Below are 18,722 nucleotides of genomic sequence, written 5' to 3' on the forward strand. Positions count from 1 at the left end.
TGAGATTGGATTGGATCATTTGTGGCTCTCGTCATCAACGAGCTACTGGACTGAATATTTCATACATGGGCTTGACTGGTACAATCCCGCCACAACTTGGCAACCTGACTTGTTTCACTTGATCTAAGCGATAATGATTTCCACGGTGAAATCCACCAGAATTTTCTCATTTACGAAGATTGAGAGTCATTTATCTTAGTTACAACAACTTCACCGAAGAAATTCCAATAGGATTAGCCACTCTTCCGTGTTTGAAATGGTTCATCTTAGGAAACAATAAACTACTCAATGGCTCCAACATGCTCTCCATATTCAACATCTCGACACTAGAAATTTTGGATCTCAAAACTGCTGGTTTAACTGGTGATTTCCCTTCTAATTTATGTCATTGTCTTCCCAGATTGCAAAAGCTTGCACTTGGCTCCAACATGTTAAGCGGAGAGGTACCAATAGGCATATCTGAATGCACGCAACTTCAACTCCTAATGTTGTTTCGAAATAACTTTGTTGGAACAATTCCAAGAGAATTAGGTTACTTACAACTGCCGCAACATTTAGATCTTGGAGATAACAAGTTTGAAGGTATGTGTTTATCATTTTTTGTGGGAGTTTTACTTTACTTGTAGTATTATTGATTGGATTTAACTTATATACACCAACAACACAATACTTTTTATAGCCTATTTTACCAAACTTCTAGGAAGCAAAAACTTACTTCTAGGAAGCAAAAACTTCTTAATTTTTTTTAAAAAAATATGCATATTTTAGAGAGTTGAAGTGTTTGACCAATCTTTAGAAAATATAAGTATGAGTGAACATCAGTCTTAACTTCCCTCCAAGATTCCAATTTGGTCGAGTAAACCTCAACTATAGTCCCTTGCCAACCTTTATAGTAGTTCACAATCCTCACGACCTTGTAATCATCAGAATTCTTTTCATACCCAAAACCCACACTCACATAACATTTCCGCGTCCTTTGAACCTTAATATTGTGCATAGGGAGCAGTTTAAATTGATGTATCGAAGGGTTCCATAGGCAAATCAATTTACGGGAACAATGCTTAGACAAACCTATCCATTGATTGAACCCACAACAGAATAATCAGACGTATAGGGTTCAGCAAGCTTTATCCAGGAGCTCGGATTTCGTTAAGGGGTCAACATCAAACCATTTATTGCACTACTCTGAACAGGATATGATGGTCATTGGGGTCTGAAATAAAAATCTCTTGAGATGCACAGAAATGAAGCAGGGGGTTGAAATCAGAGTGCGCCAGCGTGTACATACGCACTTTAATTGCAAGAGAGTTTTAACAGGTAATCTTAAGAAAATATGCACAATAATCTCTTCTGCAAGAATCGAAATATTAGAATTTTGTCTTGCATTCTGCATCTTCTAATATAAGGGTAAAGCAAGATTCTAATTCTCGTTCAGACAATTCATCAAACAGTTTGTGTGCAGAAACTACAGTGGTCCCAATTTAACTGAAATTCTTCAAGAAATTACCTTGGGTTCTAGTTGAAGCACTTACCTGAGAATGATTTGATGAGAGGCAGAAACCCAAACCCAAATTCATTTTCGGGTCCTTTTTCCACATTTATCAGCTTAGCTTTTTTTATTGTTGGAGATTATTATAAGTTGGTTGTATGAATTTAAAGCCAATGGGAATTATTTTTATTTTTCTGGGAAAGATTCTTTTATTTCTCTTTCCATGGGTTGGAAAGTCTTGAGATGCTGAGGTATTATGACGTGGGGCTGAAATGGAAAGACACTTGGCATCTTTAATGAAGTGGAATGCCAACTAGACATTTTCAGGCCAAATTCATTTTCCCAACAAATTAGACATTTTCAACGCATGATTTAATGAACAAATTAGACAATGCCACCTCCTAGGATCCTTCCAGACATTGCTATAAAGAAACTTGGGAATGACCAAAGTGGCATTTAGGAGAGATGCAACATCGACAGCATTGCAGACCTGCAGGCACAATCAGTGGTGGTGCTGGAAATTTTGTCAAGAGTGTTCGAATTCATATAATTTATATATTAAGGGTATTCAATATATAATATATGTCTGTAATACGTAATAATTGACATATGTGCACGGTATAATTTTTCAGCGAAGGGTGTTCGGTTAAACACCCTGGCCGGGTCACCCGCCACTGGACACAATTACAAAATTTCATTCCATGATCTCTTCAAGAATACGCAAACATAACAGTACTATCAAGTAGATTCAGCTGCACAACTCGGTAAGAGTAAAAAGGAAAAAAAACAAATTTATACACTTACAGCAACTCTTTATTTATTTAGTCCTCCATTTGCGCTGATTAATGTATAACCAGTGATGTTTCTAGGTTTCCCTGCCCTGACAACTTTAAACAATTATACCGCAATTCAACATTCAAAGGGAGAATCACACTTTCAAATATGAGAAATCGAACTGATTAAAGATGCATATAATAAACAACATAATGCATGCATGAGCAAACTACAAATAAGAGAAAAAAAATATCCTATTACCATCTGGACTAGTTTTATCTGCACAAGGTTTTCAAGATGATGCCTGAGGATATGGCTCCTCCCATAACTTTGATGACTCTTTCTTAAATTCCCTCTGCAGCAATTTAAGGAAATCCAAATAAAAGATAGATGTTAATTGTCAGTTTGGTTACAAATGCAATTTCCAAATGAAGTTAATCAGGTTGAGTATCACAACAAACCTCTGCAAGAGAAGAAGAAGCCAGATTTAGAAGCCTTTCATACAGCTTTACCGGACCTTCTTTTGCTGTCCTCGTACCATATCCACCTTCAGCTACAAAATTAGATAGCAAATTAAAATAAATCACCTCGCAGAGCTTACTATTCTGAGAAGCATGTCTACTGGTTCCATTCAGTATACTAGGCACTTCAGGCATAAACTAAGTGTTAATAGATTTTGGGAATCACAACGTCATACCTCGATCTTACTCGAGCCTTGTAAAGAAAAATTATTCTGAAGCACCACGGGCTCAAAAATCGAGAACAGAAGAGAATCCAAAAGGTAAAGAAAGCCCAGTAACAATATTGTGAAAACTATAGACCTAATATGTCTATGCAGCCACCACATTTGCCTCTTCCCAACATAAACTCCTTTAGGAGCAAACTTTGCAGGTAGGGATGGCTATTAGGGTAGGGCGGGAAAAGGGTGGCAAGGCAAAGTCATAATACGGTTAAAAGGTGGAAAGCAATATAAACTAAACATGACGAGGGGCAAAATTTCATTTTTGAAAATTTTTAATAGGGCAGGGCAAGAAATGGGTTATAAGTGGGTTGGATAAAAAATGACTATTTTATTCTTGTTCGTTATTTTGAATCCACATTTTGAAGCGTCGTTCTTTACTACTAAAAGTATAAGCATGATTGCTTGGAAGTTTGTAAAATTTCTCATTTCTGTTATTAAATTCTTATTTGTTAAAATGTGACTTCTAGCATAAATTAAAAATCAATATTTTTTATTATAAAACTAAACTTATGAAGTAAACCCGGAATAGAACTATTCTATTTGTTTAAGCTTGTACAAAACCTTTCCTATTTATCGCAAAAGTGATCACCTAATTATCGATCTTACGATTAACAATATTCATTTAGAAGAAATCACTCAAAAGACATCTCGCAAAAAGGTGAAATACTACTACTGCCAGTTTCTACTTACATCACAAGTTTGTTTTTAGTAATTAAGACAAATCATTTTTTTTTTAACTGTGACATTCCTTCAAGCTTATTTAATTATACTAAAGATGATTTTGTGTATTCTCATGCTAAACATAGTAAAATATTTAAATTCTAGTTCTATTATGAAATTTGAATGATCAAAAGAAAAAAATCCAATTTTAGGAACTAATCATTCATCTAATTGTTTTTAAGAAAATATGTCAGCGTCGTCGAAAAATAAAGATGAAAAATGAAAGATAATATAAACAAGCTGCGAAACATAAACGGGTTTAGCAAAAGAAAAGAGTATGAGACAATTTCCTCGAAAAAATTAACATGAAGCAGCAGGACGGGCCAAAATCTTAAGAGGCCAAAGCTTGCTTTTCGCCCCGCCCTAACCTGCCCTAACCCGCCCTATCGCCATCCCTATTTGCAGAGTCATTTTTCAACCCTTTCACCAAAAAAACTTTGTCCCATTTGAACTCTTTCCCTGATAACCTTCTTCCTATAGGAGGATCACCTCTGCGTTGCATATCTAAACTTCGATATTCATGTTCTTTAACCCCATATGACATATCTAAATCCGGGTTCTCTACTCGACGACCTCTAGGAGATCCCTGTTTTCCCATTTTCAGAAAATTGGAGCTCCAAACTTAACAGTAGCAAAGATCAGTTACACTATCTCCCTTTTTGTCTCTTCACAATGGTTTGAATGCCTAGGATATAACTCCCAAAGTATATTAATCCTTATTTTTTTGTTTCTGAAGATCCATTTCAAGAATTGGTCTAAATTTGTTGAGAAAATTATAAGAAAATTAGATCAAACTGAAACGTCTATGCATAAATTGGAAGTAAAGTTAAAGAAACTGGTGACTGTGACATACACACACACACAACCAAACGAAAACTGGGTCATCAAGAAATAACATATGAGTAAAATTTAAGGCATTAAAAAAAGTTGAATGTGAGGATAATAGTTAAAGCTGACCTCGAACAGAATACAGAAAAAGAATTGCCATCTACAACAACTACTTCCCACCAAACTGTGAGAAAGTCTGGTATGATAAGTATGGATGATTCATTTATACTACGGACCCAGTTTGATTGAGATTAAAGGGTGTGTTTGGTATGAAGGAAAATGTTTTCTTGCAAAATGTTTTCCAGGACCGTTTAGCCATGAAGTATTTGAGAAAAGTAGTTTTTTGTTTTCAAAGTGAAAAATGGTACTATTTGGAAATTGGAGGAGCTGGGGTGAGGGATCGGAGATGGTGGACATGGAGGAAGAAGAAGAGAGTAAGAAAGAGAAAAGAAAATGGGTTGGGTGAAAAAATTATATCCGGGTCGGGTTGTGTTAAGTTGGTGGGTAAAAAATTATTTGGGGGAAAATAAATAAAGCTAGTGATGCATGATGCACGATACATCATTTAACATGCTTTTGTGATATCTTTATAAAAAGATACTAAGAAGCAAGATAATTAAGATAATTAGATAGCAGAATTATAGTACAAGATAACGGATATGGATACTTAACTATTTCCCAAAGTTCAAAGTGAATTTTCTTTTCCATATCTATATTATATTAAAAGTATTTAACCCTAACTGAAAGTGTTAAATTACATATTTACCCTTCTTAAAAACCTAATTAGAATTGCCTAACTAAACTTCTAAAATTTTACTTAATAGCCACCAACGTTTAAAAGAAAAAAGGCAACGCATCATAGCACTTATTTGCAGAAAGTGTCTCTTCGCTTGAGCAAAAAACCACTCCTTTGAACAACCATCACAAAATGCCTCACTTCACTCCAATGCTTCAAATTCCTTTATCACAAATCAGCAACACTTCACAAACGAATAAAGGCAACGCATCATACACACTTTTTTTGTATAAACGCTTCTCTTCGCAGAAAAAGAACCACGCCTTCTAACAACAATACTCCAATGCTTCATATATATTCCTTATACAACAATCAGGCAACTATTTTTAACGGGTATGTCGGTTCTCTTTTTGTTGCCGCAACTATTTTCCACTTGTATTTGTTAGTGTCTGTGCATAATTTTTATCTATACCGTCCATTTTTTAAGACATACTATATAGCACTATTATTATAATGAATCCCAATCTTTTATTCTTGGAAAGTTTTTTGGTCCACTAACAGAGAGAGTAACTCAATAACCCGAAATTAGAAGTCCAATGAACTATTAGATTTTCTAATTTGAAATGATGTCATATGTTTAATATAAATGTGCCTGCAAATAATTTTTCAATTTTTTAGGTAAAACATTTTTTCAACTAATTATTAAAGTTTTTCGATTTTTATTACAATAAAAAAACTTTTCTTTCAAGGGTTCGGCTAAAAAAATGGTTTTTGAGAAAAATCTAATATTTCTTTTGCAAAAACTCTTTTCAAATTTTGAATCAACCTCCGCGTTGAGAAGTTCAAACAAGCGTTGAAATTTGCCTCTTTATTTGTTTCTTATTACAAACAGGTTTGAGAATTAAATTTTAGACAACAGTTAACGTTTAGCTATACTTGAAACATTTTTTTAGGCATACTATGTGTATGTGGATGACGTAACCTTGCCTCCCCTATCTTTTGAGATTGGTTTAAGAAATTTTAGTTGAATGTTTAATTTTTCTATCATGAAAGATTATTGGGTGTTTATTTTGAATTTGTATTTGCATTCTTACGCTACCAGATACTAATCATGTACTAATAACAATGGGCACTCCGTTTCTGCCTTTATACATATATGGTTTGAGATTTTTTTTCCAATTGAATATTTAATTTTTTCTACTACCAATATGTAGATTTTGTTGATAGATTGCTCAAAGTACAATGAAGCACCAAGGGAATATACACTTTAAAAATAAAGTCAAACAACAGATCAATAGATTAAAAATTCTATATCCAATATAATATGTTTTGTATTCTACTTACAGGCTACTTGAATTACTCACTTATTCTTTTTTTACTAATTAAATTTTTTTAAATATACAAACTAAAAAGCTTGTTTGGACAAACTTAAAAATCTCCTTATTAAGCTACAAATATTTTAGCTGAAATTCTTGGACTCCTAAGTTTTTGGTATGAACAGTCAACTTGGTGCAAACATAGTCCTTAAGGAAAATGAAACTAACGATGTTCTATTCAGTTGTCTTTTAAAATTGAGAATATAAACGGTAATTGATTGTGTAGTTCATTACTATTTGCAGTCAATATTTGATTCAAGATTGCTGATGTTGTATTGATTGTTTCACCTGCCATAGGAGTTCAATCAATTCACCCAATTTTTCAAAGTAAATGCATTTCAAAATCAAGCTCATGCTTTTGTAATATCTTTTGTTGAGCCTTCAAATTTTAAGAGTCTTGTTTCTTAGGTCATAAGTACTTGCTTGCTCCAGTTGTCTCATCATTTTTATATATTTAAAGAGTACATAATATTTGGTTGTGATTTGGTAAGATTTGCAAAAATAAATATTGGGAAGAGGATAGAAATAAAGGTCATAGTGATGAAGGAACACGTGCATAATGGTCTATTTCTCTTTTGAACTAGGGGTATATGGCCCGTGCATAAACCAGATTTAAAAGGATATAAGGTCAGCCTTTATTTGCAAAAGCTTCATACTAAATTGCAAAGTGAACAATTTATGCCACTTTTCAGTTTCTGAGTACATGCCATAAGTGGTGAAATGCAAACATATCAAAGATTGAAAAGACAAACTTATTACGTATAAACTGCTTGATGCAGTTTGGTTAGGAGTCCCTTTCTACAAGATCCCTACTTTCTATTTACATATTAATAAAATGCGATACATTAACTCGAAGGTCAGCCGAGTGTAGCCTCATTCGATAAGAACATTGGGCCCTGTTACATAAGGTAGGAAATTAGCGTTTCTATACAAGATAGAGAAATTTGAGTAGGTGTAATATAGTATCATATGCGGAAAAACAGGTAAAAGGATCCACTACAGAGATAAAGAAGATTGAAGTTAAAGTTAAAGACAAAAATGAAGAGAAATGTACCTGGCAGATTTCAAAGGAGAGGAAAAAAGTGAAGAAAATTGGGCAGTATCTCCACAGATGACAGCTTAGAGGCTAAAAGAACTGTGTTCAATATGTAGTTCACAGAAAACTAATGAATAGAAGAACTAACCTATTATCCCAACAGCTAAAAGCAGCAGCAGGAGTAGGTCTATGTCCTTCCCAAAAACATCAGCATCGCATCTTGGAAGGCAACAACAAAATTAGTTTCATAGAAGAATTTGATTAAGGCAGATACATGATGTTTAATTTAGACTTATCCATTTAGTGAACCATTTTGAATGTCCCGACAAGTTGATAAACAGTTGAATTCCAGATCAACTTCTAACCTTATCCATTTAAGGCAAATGGTGTTTAATTAACCAACCTTTTATTAGACAAAAGACTGCACTGTTTCAGAATCTGTTCTTCTTTTTAAAATATTTGGTTGTCTTCTTCCTTAATGTTCCAGCAGCTTTAACTACTTTTGTTTAGCTAAAGAAGTTACTTGATAATTTTGTGAAATTTCCAGCAATACTCATTCCCTAATCCTAGCAGGCTCAGCACGCCTCTTCTCTGAAATCCAAAGCAAAAGAGTCAAAAAATCACTAACACCCACAATTGTTTTTCAGGAAAAAAAAAACATCATAACACAGCACCAAAAAAAAAAAAAAAAAAAAAACCCAAAACGAACCAAGATCATGCTTTTGCTTTATCGAGTATTGTGAAACGCACACGTAGACTTCTAGGTTAGCAATTGCAAGCCACGTATGATGTAATGTTCAATGAAAATATTAAAAGTCAATAAAATGAAAATAAGAAAGCAAGAATCTGTCAAAATAAACTCAAATAATGATTTATTAGCGCAAGAAAATTAACTGTATGTACCACTTACTGAACTAACAAATAGTGGTGCTTGAATGGATGTACCTTTTTGCAATAACCATATATAGTCTTCTGAAACTCTCTTAATTTTAAAATGCAGAAAGAGGGTTATATTTCTTTTGGTCTTAATGCTAAATAGATTATTGGAAGACACATGCTCATCAGAGTACCTAACAACAAGAAAATGGGTACAAACCTTGGGGATAATCCAATATTTTTTAGAAAGACTAAAAGATAAGTGAACCAACAGTCTGAAGTTGTCATTGAGCATGCGTCCAACACCATCAAATAAAACACTGAACATTTTGTCAATGATTCATCATCCTGAATATGATTAACCATAGTTCTATAGAAGTTTTGGCGGTGGTTTGATGAATGGGAAACCTGCAATCCAGCAGACGAGGCTTCAGAAGCAAAATTACATTGACAATATTCAGTGAAAAAATTGGACCACACAACAAAAACCAACAAAAGAAGAAGTATGAATGGATATGTAGTATACTCAACATTCTTACCTTGTGTGCTAACAGGAATTTTACATCTTGCGCTACAAAATTCGATATGTACTTACACCTACATGCATCATCATAATACCTTATTCCTTGATCTATCATCCACGACCTGTTGAATCCTGGTCCCTGCCTGCACATTTACCTTTTGATGTGACCTTATTTCCTAGATATCGCAAGAGAAGTTCCAAACCAGCAAGATTGTTTATCAAAGTATATAGAGAAATTTCTATTCAACTCGCTTAGCAGACGATGGGCAGACCTCAAAGTTTCAAAAAGGCCATAGCCCCCACTTCTTAAAACATGGGCGATCCACTTAAAAAAGAAGGGAAATTAATTCGCCCCTGCTAACATGGATGTATAAAACCCAGCAAGAAAGGATTCAAAATTGGAAAACTAACACATCCACCGAATTGGAGCAATTATTAGGAAAAAATATAAAGAAGAGAGCACTACTCACCAAAATCCAGGAAGAAATTAATTCAAACCAAAATAGAGGAACTTTGTAGAATACCCAAATACAGAAAGAGATACGAAGAGAAAAATCACCTGGAGGCGAATTAGCATAACCCCGGCGAGTTGTCAAAGAGAAAGAGATGATGAGGAGTAAATCTATGCGCTGGCTACAAGTATAAAGAGACACGTAGATTTTACTTGTGCATATAGCACATTAAACCCTCGTAGAATATACAGTATCAGCTAATTCTCAAGTAAATTGGTGTTTGAATATATTACTAATACCCAATGACTAAATTGCCCTTGGATTTAAATTTATTGACTTGTAAGCAACCATGTTGAAACCCGCATTTGTAAAATATAGAAAATTAATGAACGTAGTTTTCCTAAATAAAACATAGCTATAAGAATATATTTGTCTTGAAAAAGTTAATTTTCTATTTTTTCTTGTTGGGAGAATTAAATTATAACAATAATCATTTGATATTTATCACTAATTTTAATTTCATGCTTTTCAGATGTTTGCATATTGGTAACACTAACATCAGGACATAGCAAGTGGAGAGGGACAATAGTTACAAATGAGTGTAAGTTAAACTTTAACACAATTTTTCATGAATATATTCATTTATGTAGTTAGATTAACTTTAACAACAATTACTTTGTGTTTATCACTTATCCTAATCTGATGCTTTGTAGATGTTTGCATGTTAGTAACATTAACATCACCTATTTAAGAAGGACAGAGCGGGTGGAGGGAGACAATAATTACAAATGAAAGATATGTAAGTTAAAATTATGCCAGTTTTCATGAGTAATATTCGTTTGATGTGCTATATATACTGCTCCGTTCATGTAATTTACGCAAATAGTAATTCTAACATACATGTATGCTTACACAAGTATTGTTTTATTTGAATATTTCACCTAAAAAGACGGTGAATTCTTGAAAAAATGAAATAAGATAAGCTAATGCTTGGATGCTATCAAGTATGTGCGATGATAAATAAATCAAAGGTTTAAACAAGTCATCATGTTGGATTCTATTTTTCCTTTTGATTATTCATCTTTGTAGTTTTAGACGATACTCAATCATGACCTTGACAAACAATTTAGTAAATGACCAGTCATAAAAATTATACGTTATCCTTTATTTATATTTTTACTCCAAATTTTATTTAAATACTGTTATTTTAAAAATTACATATTACTTTATGACTTACATACACGCGTATAAAACAGTGATTATATTAAATGCACGAAGCACAATTTGTACTTTATTTATTTTTTGCCGTCAATACAAATCTTTCATCTTTTATTGGGTTTAACATAAAAAACGTTTTACGCATTGTCTTTTTCTTCCAAGAAAGTATTGGTACTCTTTGCAAACAACAAAGCCATCCAAATTTTTTGCAGCAGAAGTGGGCAGAAAGAAAAATGGATCGAGGTATTGTGCTATGACATATGCTTTTTCATCGTCATTAAAAACTTGATGGTTAAGCTTCTTTCTTTCTTCCAATTCTATATATATATATATATGGTAATCGTATTAAGGCTCCGATTAATATGGATTCTCACCGTAAGATCATTTAAGAGAGAAGCACTCCCTAATATGATTTTCTCCACTTGTAAAGCCCGAACCCGAGACGTCTAATTAAGGATGGAGGAATCCTATGGATTTTACCATGACCCTTATTGATACTTGAAAATGAATGTAGCTTTGTGATTACTTGGATTCGTTTCCGAAGTTAAAGCCTCATCGATTTTACATATACGGGTGCACTATAATCAATTGTTGTACCTACTCATTAGTGGTTATATTGTTTACGGAATGGTTCCACCTCAATAAGTTTTCTTCCATCACAAATTCCAGGTTGTCAACTTCTACCCCACCATACTCCTTTTTGTTATTATTAATTTGTTACAAATAGTTGTGCTATAAATAGTCATTTACTATTTTCATAAAAATTAGTACTTTGAAGTCAACTACAAGTTTATTTATCAAATCTTTCCTTATACTAATTAGGTAGCAAGAAATAATACTTAGAACTTTCAAAGTTAATTTAAGATTTACCTTATATAAATTATGTACTAATATTTTAACCTTTAGAATTGCCTCTACGTAGAATTTATATTCTTAGATAGCAATGGACTAAATTCAATTTGTTTAAATTGATTACGGTAAGACCGTAAACTATCAATCTCAAAGGCAACTCTCCCATTAAATATTCCATAATAGAAAAATTGAAAATTTAGAACTTTACCTTGTATAAGACTTTGACCGAACTATTTCTTCAAATTTAGATTTTCTTTAACTAGAGTTCTAATTACACTACATTTGTGATGCCGGATATTAAAACCAATATACTCATTTTCATAATAGTAATCTTCACGATCCTTAACGCTTTTTTTTTTTTCCCTTCAATTTTTCGCTTCTTCTTTATTTGCTTATGATATTACATGTGATTTTATTGTGTTTTTGGAATTTAATCTCGCACGTTAAAATTTTAGGTTTAGGAGCTAAATTTCTATTTCTTTACTTGAAGTCGTTAGAAACGATGTCATTATCAATTGATTCTTCAATATTTTTGTGCAGCGAAGAAGAAGATTCGAGTATGTGATAGAGATTTCATCGAAAAAGGCATGCTTCGATTCGAATTTTATTTCTCATTCGTATTATTTTATTTATGTTGTTAAATTTTTTATCACATATTTGAATATGTAATATGTTAAAGTTAATACTTTTTTTCGGCCGGAACCATACTTGTAAAGAAAATAAAGAATTTTTTGCAAAAAGAAAATTGTACGTATTGATTAGAATTTTCATAAATATCTATCATATTTTTAGGGAGAATTTCAATAATGTACAATTTAGCACACAAAATTACATTTGCGTAGCCATATTTTTAAATTACAAACCTATAACCCAACAAATTATGGTCGCAGCGTGTATATACAGCATTATACAACAATGTACAACTTTATACAACAATATACAACTTTATACGCCTACTGTAGACAATGTATAAACCTTATATAAAAATATATAATACTCCCTCTAGATCAAAAAAGGAGTCCACGTAGACTTTTTCACACCCCTTAAGAAACTACTCACTCCAAGATAAAAAAAATGTAAATTGACTAAACTACCCATAATTAATATTTCCATGAGTATTAACTTGAAATATTGGGACTTGATCACTCATACATCAACATTAACATCAGTAGGGTGTTGTACTCTTTCGAGGGAGTCTTCAACTTTGATTTCCATCAAGTCTTGAACTATTTCAAGTGGTTTTTCAACTTTGATATCCATGGAGTTTTCAAACCCTCTCAGTTCACTCCTTTAATTTTCTTTTACATAAGTACAAAGCATAAAAAATGAAATTTATAAGACCCTTGATCATCAAATGCCTTGAATAAATTTTAAATGCCTAGACCACACCATAAGTGAGCCAAACTTGAAATCTGTGAAAAACAGGTGGAATGGAAAAAAAATTGAATAGTAGTCAAACTTGGAATAACCAAATGTTGAACCTATTTAATGATATCATAGAAAATTGGAGTAATAAAAGACTTTTAGGAATATGTGAATAAGGGCAATTTTGGAAGAATAAGGTGAATTGTTTCTTGATTTGCTAAGTGGACTCTTTTTTTGATTTAAAAAAAAAAAAAAGCCTAAGTGAACTCTTTTTTTGATCTGGAGGGAGTAACGTATAAGAGTTATTTATACACACTTTTATAGTGTTATGCAGTGTTATTCAGCGTTATACAGTGTTTATACAGTGTAACATAATGTATGTGTGTTTATATACAATTTACCCTTAAAAAAATACCAACATTAGAAAGAGATTTGGAAGGAAAAATAGCATCTTGGAGTTTGATATGTGGGGGGGGGGGGGGGGGGTAAGGGGAGTGGCTATCTCGAGTAATTATTATTTTTTTTAAAATGGGTTGAAGGCTACAAAATGTCAAAAAAAAAATATATGGCTATTTCGGGTAAATACTTTACCCAAAATGCCATAGAGTGTTATTTTCCCTTCTTTTTTTTTTTATGTATATGGAATGATAGAGTCTACTATAATTAGACATTGTTACAAAACTGGGGAAAAAAAAAAGGGGGCTTCAAAGTTCAAACATGTGATTTTTTTTTTTTTTTTTTTTGTGAGAGAAACATTTAATTATTTTCCTAATATTTAAGATTTTAAAATCAGCTACATTTTGTATTTTAATTTTTGTCTTATTTGAACCATATAAAATTAATGTATTTGCAGAAGAAAAATAATAACACAGAAAACCACATTATTTTGTAAAGTTATTATTTGCATCGTTCATTTATAGGTGTGATTACATGACTCTTCCTTTTCTTTTTTTGCAGGTCTTTTACAAATTTTCGTTAGTGTACTTGAATTTTTTTTTTTTATGTATTTCGAAAATTATATAGACAAACATTTCTATAAAAGAAGTGATTATTTCACTGTTTAGCAGCTACTATTATTAAAAGATTCTATTAGCTACGAGCAATTCTTCGTAGTCGATTCTATTTTTTTTTTTGTTGTAGTGAATATTTCATAATATATAGGGCATTTAAATGTTCAGCTAATTTTACATATTCATAAAATCCTTCCTTATTTGAAAAAGTAAGACCAAAAATAAAAAAATCAAAGGAAGAACCTTTTGTGCACCTAAAGTTAAATTTAGGTTTAAGAAGTTTGTATTATATAATTAAATAAACAAAATGTGACACCGAAATCGAAAGAAATAAAGTAGGAAATCTTTCTGCACTAGAACTCCATTAGGTTTTAGCGTATTCATTATGTGTAAATAAATTATAGTTGATTTAATTTTGTATAACTTGATTTTTAAGTAAAAAAATAATTAAAAGAGAATAAGTAAGAAATTAGAAATAAAGTTGGATTTGCGTTTTTTTTTAATATTTCATTTTTTTGCATTTCATTAAAAGACTCTACAATAGATAAAATTATTGTTTCTTATTTTCTTAATAAAATAAACAAAATTTTATTTATTTGAATTTATCCTAATTTGAACTACACAAGAAGCCCTAAGATTTAGGACTTTAAATAGAAGTAAGATTTACTTTCTATAAATCCTTTTACCTTTTAAATTAATAAACTTATGTTGCACGTATCTGAAATTTGAATTTATTATTTATTTTTCTTAGAGTTCAAATATATAAATTAAACTCTTCAATCATTTTAAGTGTTACCCGACCTACCCCATTAGTTGGCCTATTAGTAAACAAATTTCTAAGTCATATCAAGGATTTAATCCTAATCACCCTATTATCGGCCTAAGTTTTGTCTATTCAGAAATCCTTCCATATTTGATAAGGTAATTAACACTGAAAAGGGAAAAATCAAAAGCTTAAAAACGTGTGCCTTAATTACAGTTCCTTTTAGGACTAGGGTTCCTATTTTTTGTTATAGAATTGTTTAATATAAAACAAGTAACACCAAAACTGGAAAAATCAAATAGAAAACTGAAATCAGTGCACCTCGAACTTCGTTGTACCCCTTATTTTGAATTAACTAATTAATAAATTTCTCACATTAGTAAATTTATTTTTCACATTGACAAAACTCTCAAGTATATAAGTTTGTTAAATAAGAAAAATATTAGTGGTTAAAGAAATTAGAAATAAATTAAAATCGATTTTAGTATAATGTTAAATGTCAAATTGGTAAAATGCAAATTTAAATAATAAGGATGAAATAGTAGTAAATAAAATATTATGAATCAAATTATCATTACTTTTTTTTTTGTTACACTTATTCTAAGAAATGAAAACTCTCAGAGTTTTTTTATTTTTATGTATTAAGTTAATCCTATTTAGTGACAGATTAGTAACGATTAACGACAACGTATGTAGCTAAATCTAATTTTTTTTCTGTAACTTTTGTTATCAAATGAGATACACGCTTTGACCACGCGCAAAGTGCGTACACTAAAACTAATTAGTTCAATAAGTGATTGAATTAAGCAAAATAATTGTTAGCTACTCGAGTCAAAACAATAATTTTGAGTGTAAAATTAATTTAATGAGAAACTTAAATAGGAAATAATATAAAACCGAACAGGCCCGAATTCATAAAAGGGTCCCAATAAAAACCAAAGGAAAACCAGATATTGCATAAATAGTGTCACAGAAAACAATCTCACTGATCCCCTTTTCTTTTTCTTTTCAAATTTCATTTTTGCTACTTTTGAAGCTTTGTATATCTTTTTAATATTTCCTCCATTTACTTTTACTTGTTCCGTATTCAAAAAATATATTTTCACTTTTACTTGTCATTTTTAGCATACAAGAGAAGACAATTTTTTTTTTCTTGTTTTAACCATAGTATTAATTACTCATTTTAAATTATTTTTCAAATTCATTAAAAATATGCACCAATTAATATGGTATTATAGTAAATTACAACAGCAACATACTCATTGTAATCTCACAAGTGGGGTGTGGTAAGGGTAGGATGTACGCGACCTTACCTCTGCATTTATGGGGTAGAGAAGCTATTTCCGATAGACTCTCGGTTCAAAAGAAAGTAACTGATGCAGGTAATGTAGGAAAGAAAAGGAGACAAGAAAATAACAAATGTATAAACAAATGTAGCAACTCGTATCAATACACATTAGTAAAAAAGAAACTACGCGACTAGCAAGATCATACCACTAAAAAAAAATTGATAACACTCGGTTATCTACTAACCATCTACCTTAATCCTTGACCTCCATACCTTCCTATCCACGGTCATGTTCTCAATCAACTGAGCTATGCACGGCTTGTTAATCTAATCTCTCTAATTCTTCTTGGCTTACCTACTTACCTCTCTAACTCTTGCTATAGCCAACCTCTCACACCTCCTCCCTGGCGCATCCTCGCATCTCCTCTTCACAGCTCCAAACCATCTTAGTCTCGCTTCCCTAAGGCCACTCTCACCTTATCCCGTATAATTTTGTTCTTAATCATATTTCTCCTAGTATGCTCACATATCCATCTAAGCATCCTCATCTCCTCTACAATAAACTTCTGAACATGGGCATTCTTGACTGACCAATATTCTATCCCGTACAATAAAACTGGTCTAACTACCACCTTATACAACTTACCTTTAAGCCTTGTCGACACTTTCTTATTGCACAGTATCTCGGAGGTATCATAATAAATTATGTACTTCATTTATTATGTCTTAAGGGGTGTATAAAATTCATAATGAATAAGTAAAAGTGAACGGAGGAGATAATACTAAAAAATACTAGCATCTGAAAGGTTTTTGCGAAAAAGGAGCCGAAAGAAATGGCAATTGACAGAGTAATAATTTTATTTTCAAAAGGACAAAAAAGGGCTCTAGTTAAATGTGTTGCTCCTTGCTACTTGCTAGTTTTCTGTCAGGGGTATTTAAGGAAAACAAAAAACAGGGACATTGAGGATTGGGTTTCATTCTCTTTCTTAGTGCCTCCATCTTTGTTCAACCAATAGTTGCTGTAACCTTTTATGACAAAAAAAAAAAAAAAAACAATAGTTGCTGAATCATCCATCCTATATTCACTTTCCTTTAATTGCAAATAGGAAAACAACATATCTACCAATCCCATGAAAATAATACAGATATATCCCGTTTAAGGTTTGTTCACCTATCACTTCCGTCCAACTTTTGGCACAAATATACCCTCATGACGTTAAATGCCCTACTGGCCTCTCAAAATGATTTTCTTTTTCTTTTTTTTAATTGCTACATGGCATTTTAATTACCACATGGCAATTATTTTATACCAGCTGGTCTTTTAACCCCATCCCTACCATACCCGACCCATCTGCTAAACCCATTTAACCCAAATACCTAAGCCCTATTTTCATAACTCCATCATTGCTAAACCTCATCTACCCACCATAGATAAAGCTTCTCTCCACCATAAAATTCGTCGTACAGCTTCAAATGTCTCAGCATCTAAGTATCGGATACTCAGCAAGCTACTTTAAAAATTCATCAAACATTTTGTTTAATGATGCAAAAACATCGAGATCTGTGCTAAATTGGAACAACACTAGTTGCAGACTTGCAGGTAGTTAAGAAATTGCATATACATTATAAATTAAAGTACCCCTACTACAAACTCTCAAATAAGAATCAAATTAAACCTACTATAGCTAGCAGTACTACCCAGCCATTGTGTTAAAGATATACTTAAGACTATTTGATTAGCGTTTTGATCAGCCATGGCGGCAATACTGAAGAAACAAACAACAATACCACCCCATGTGGTGTTCCTTCCTTACGCCATGACGAGTCATATAATTCCATTGACACATATTGCTCGACTTTTCGCTGCCCCCGACGGCCTCAGGGTCACCATCATAACCACTCCCAATAATGCCCTCATTTTTCAATCCTCAGTCGAAAATGACAGCAAGATCTCCGTCCTGAAGCTTTATCAATGGTGGATAGAGGAGGTTTAGCAATGGTGGAATTATGAAAATAGGGCTTACGTATTTGGGTTAAAGGGTTTAACAGATGGGTCGGGTATGGGAGGGGAGGGGTTAAAAGACTAGCTAGTATAAAATAATTGTCATGTGGCAATTTAAAAAAAAAAATGATTTTTGAGAGGTTAGCAGGGCATTTAATGTCCATGAGGGTATATTTGTGCCAAAAGTTGGGACGGTAAGGGTATAGATGAGCCAAACTTTAAACGAGGTTTATATCTAAACATTTTCGCAAAGTTCAGAGGTATATTTGACCCTTTTCCCTTGCAAATTTATCAAATGATCCATTCTTTGTCTTTACCATCCACAACCGTAATCCAATACTCCATAACTCCAAAAATCAGGCCATTACCTAGGTCAAAATCATTCAAAATTCAAGCTGTACAAGATAATGCAGTAGGACCTAGGCGACTAATTGATATTATTCGTATTGTGCCAGAAATTTCAAGAAATTACTTTAAAACCCCTTCAAGAAGAGCACTGTTTGGAGGTATATCATTACTGGGTGGATTTTATGTGGCACAGACAATTTCTCTATCATTTGGAGCATTAGGAGTTAATGACGTCATTGCTGCTGTAGTTTGTATTTTAATTACTGAATATGTAACACGGTTTTACTATAGTAGGCCTAAGGTGACTTTCCAATTGCTCTTTTG

General features: G+C 32.4%; 2 protein-coding genes and 2 long non-coding RNA genes across 17 annotated transcripts in view; 2 read left to right on the plus strand and 2 right to left on the minus strand.

The window, feature by feature from the left end:
- Nucleotides 1–18,722, plus strand: part of LOC132047722 (receptor kinase-like protein Xa21) — an 89,108-nt gene that overhangs the window by 61,823 nt on the left and 8,563 nt on the right. The window lies entirely within an intron of this gene.
- On the minus strand, nucleotides 1,782–3,098 carry LOC132043897 (uncharacterized). Of its 2 annotated transcripts, XR_009411951.1 has the most exons (4): nucleotides 2,961–3,098; nucleotides 2,725–2,810; nucleotides 2,294–2,618; nucleotides 1,782–1,979 (listed from the first exon to the last, which is right to left on the minus strand). It is a non-coding gene; the product is annotated as an uncharacterized LOC132043897 (long non-coding RNA). The 2 variants fall into 2 exon arrangements; XR_009411950.1 differs by lacking the exon at nucleotides 1,782–1,979 and having other exon boundaries at nucleotides 2,165–2,618.
- Nucleotides 5,456–10,730, plus strand: LOC132048168 (uncharacterized). The gene is made up of 3 exons (XR_009412922.1): nucleotides 5,456–5,682; nucleotides 10,085–10,153; nucleotides 10,266–10,730. It is a non-coding gene; the product is annotated as an uncharacterized LOC132048168 (long non-coding RNA).
- Nucleotides 7,300–9,836, minus strand: LOC132043903 (uncharacterized). 13 transcript variants are annotated; one of them, XR_009411979.1, is made up of 5 exons: nucleotides 9,660–9,836; nucleotides 8,798–8,985; nucleotides 8,105–8,292; nucleotides 7,850–7,920; nucleotides 7,300–7,561 (listed from the first exon to the last, which is right to left on the minus strand). XR_009411979.1 is itself a non-coding variant. In XM_059434366.1 (5 exons), the coding sequence occupies exons 1-5, from the start codon at nucleotides 9,675–9,677 to the stop codon at nucleotides 7,539–7,541; spliced, it is 360 nt and encodes a 119-aa protein (XP_059290349.1). In that variant the 5' UTR covers nucleotides 9,678–9,836; the 3' UTR covers nucleotides 7,300–7,538. The 13 variants fall into 13 exon arrangements, 3 of the variants coding, with proteins under 3 accessions (XP_059290349.1, XP_059290356.1, XP_059290361.1); XM_059434366.1 differs by lacking the exon at nucleotides 8,105–8,292 and adding an exon at nucleotides 9,196–9,255; XR_009411958.1 differs by having other exon boundaries at nucleotides 7,300–7,920.

The sequence above is a fragment of the Lycium ferocissimum genome, chromosome 2, assembly GCF_029784015.1.
Source record: "Lycium ferocissimum isolate CSIRO_LF1 chromosome 2, AGI_CSIRO_Lferr_CH_V1, whole genome shotgun sequence".
Lineage (NCBI taxonomy): Eukaryota > Viridiplantae > Streptophyta > Magnoliopsida > Solanales > Solanaceae > Lycium > Lycium ferocissimum.

Excerpts from the sequence above, each read along its gene's own strand:
- LOC132043903 (XM_059434366.1), bottom strand. Across the intron at positions 8,986-9,195 it reads ATGATAGATCAAGGAATAAG|GTTTCCCATTCATCAAACCA; the intron begins GTATTATGATGA and ends GCTGGATTGCAG. Across the intron at positions 7,921-8,797 it reads AATATTGGATTATCCCCAAG|ATGCGATGCTGATGTTTTTG; the intron begins GTTTGTACCCAT and ends TTGCCTTCCAAG.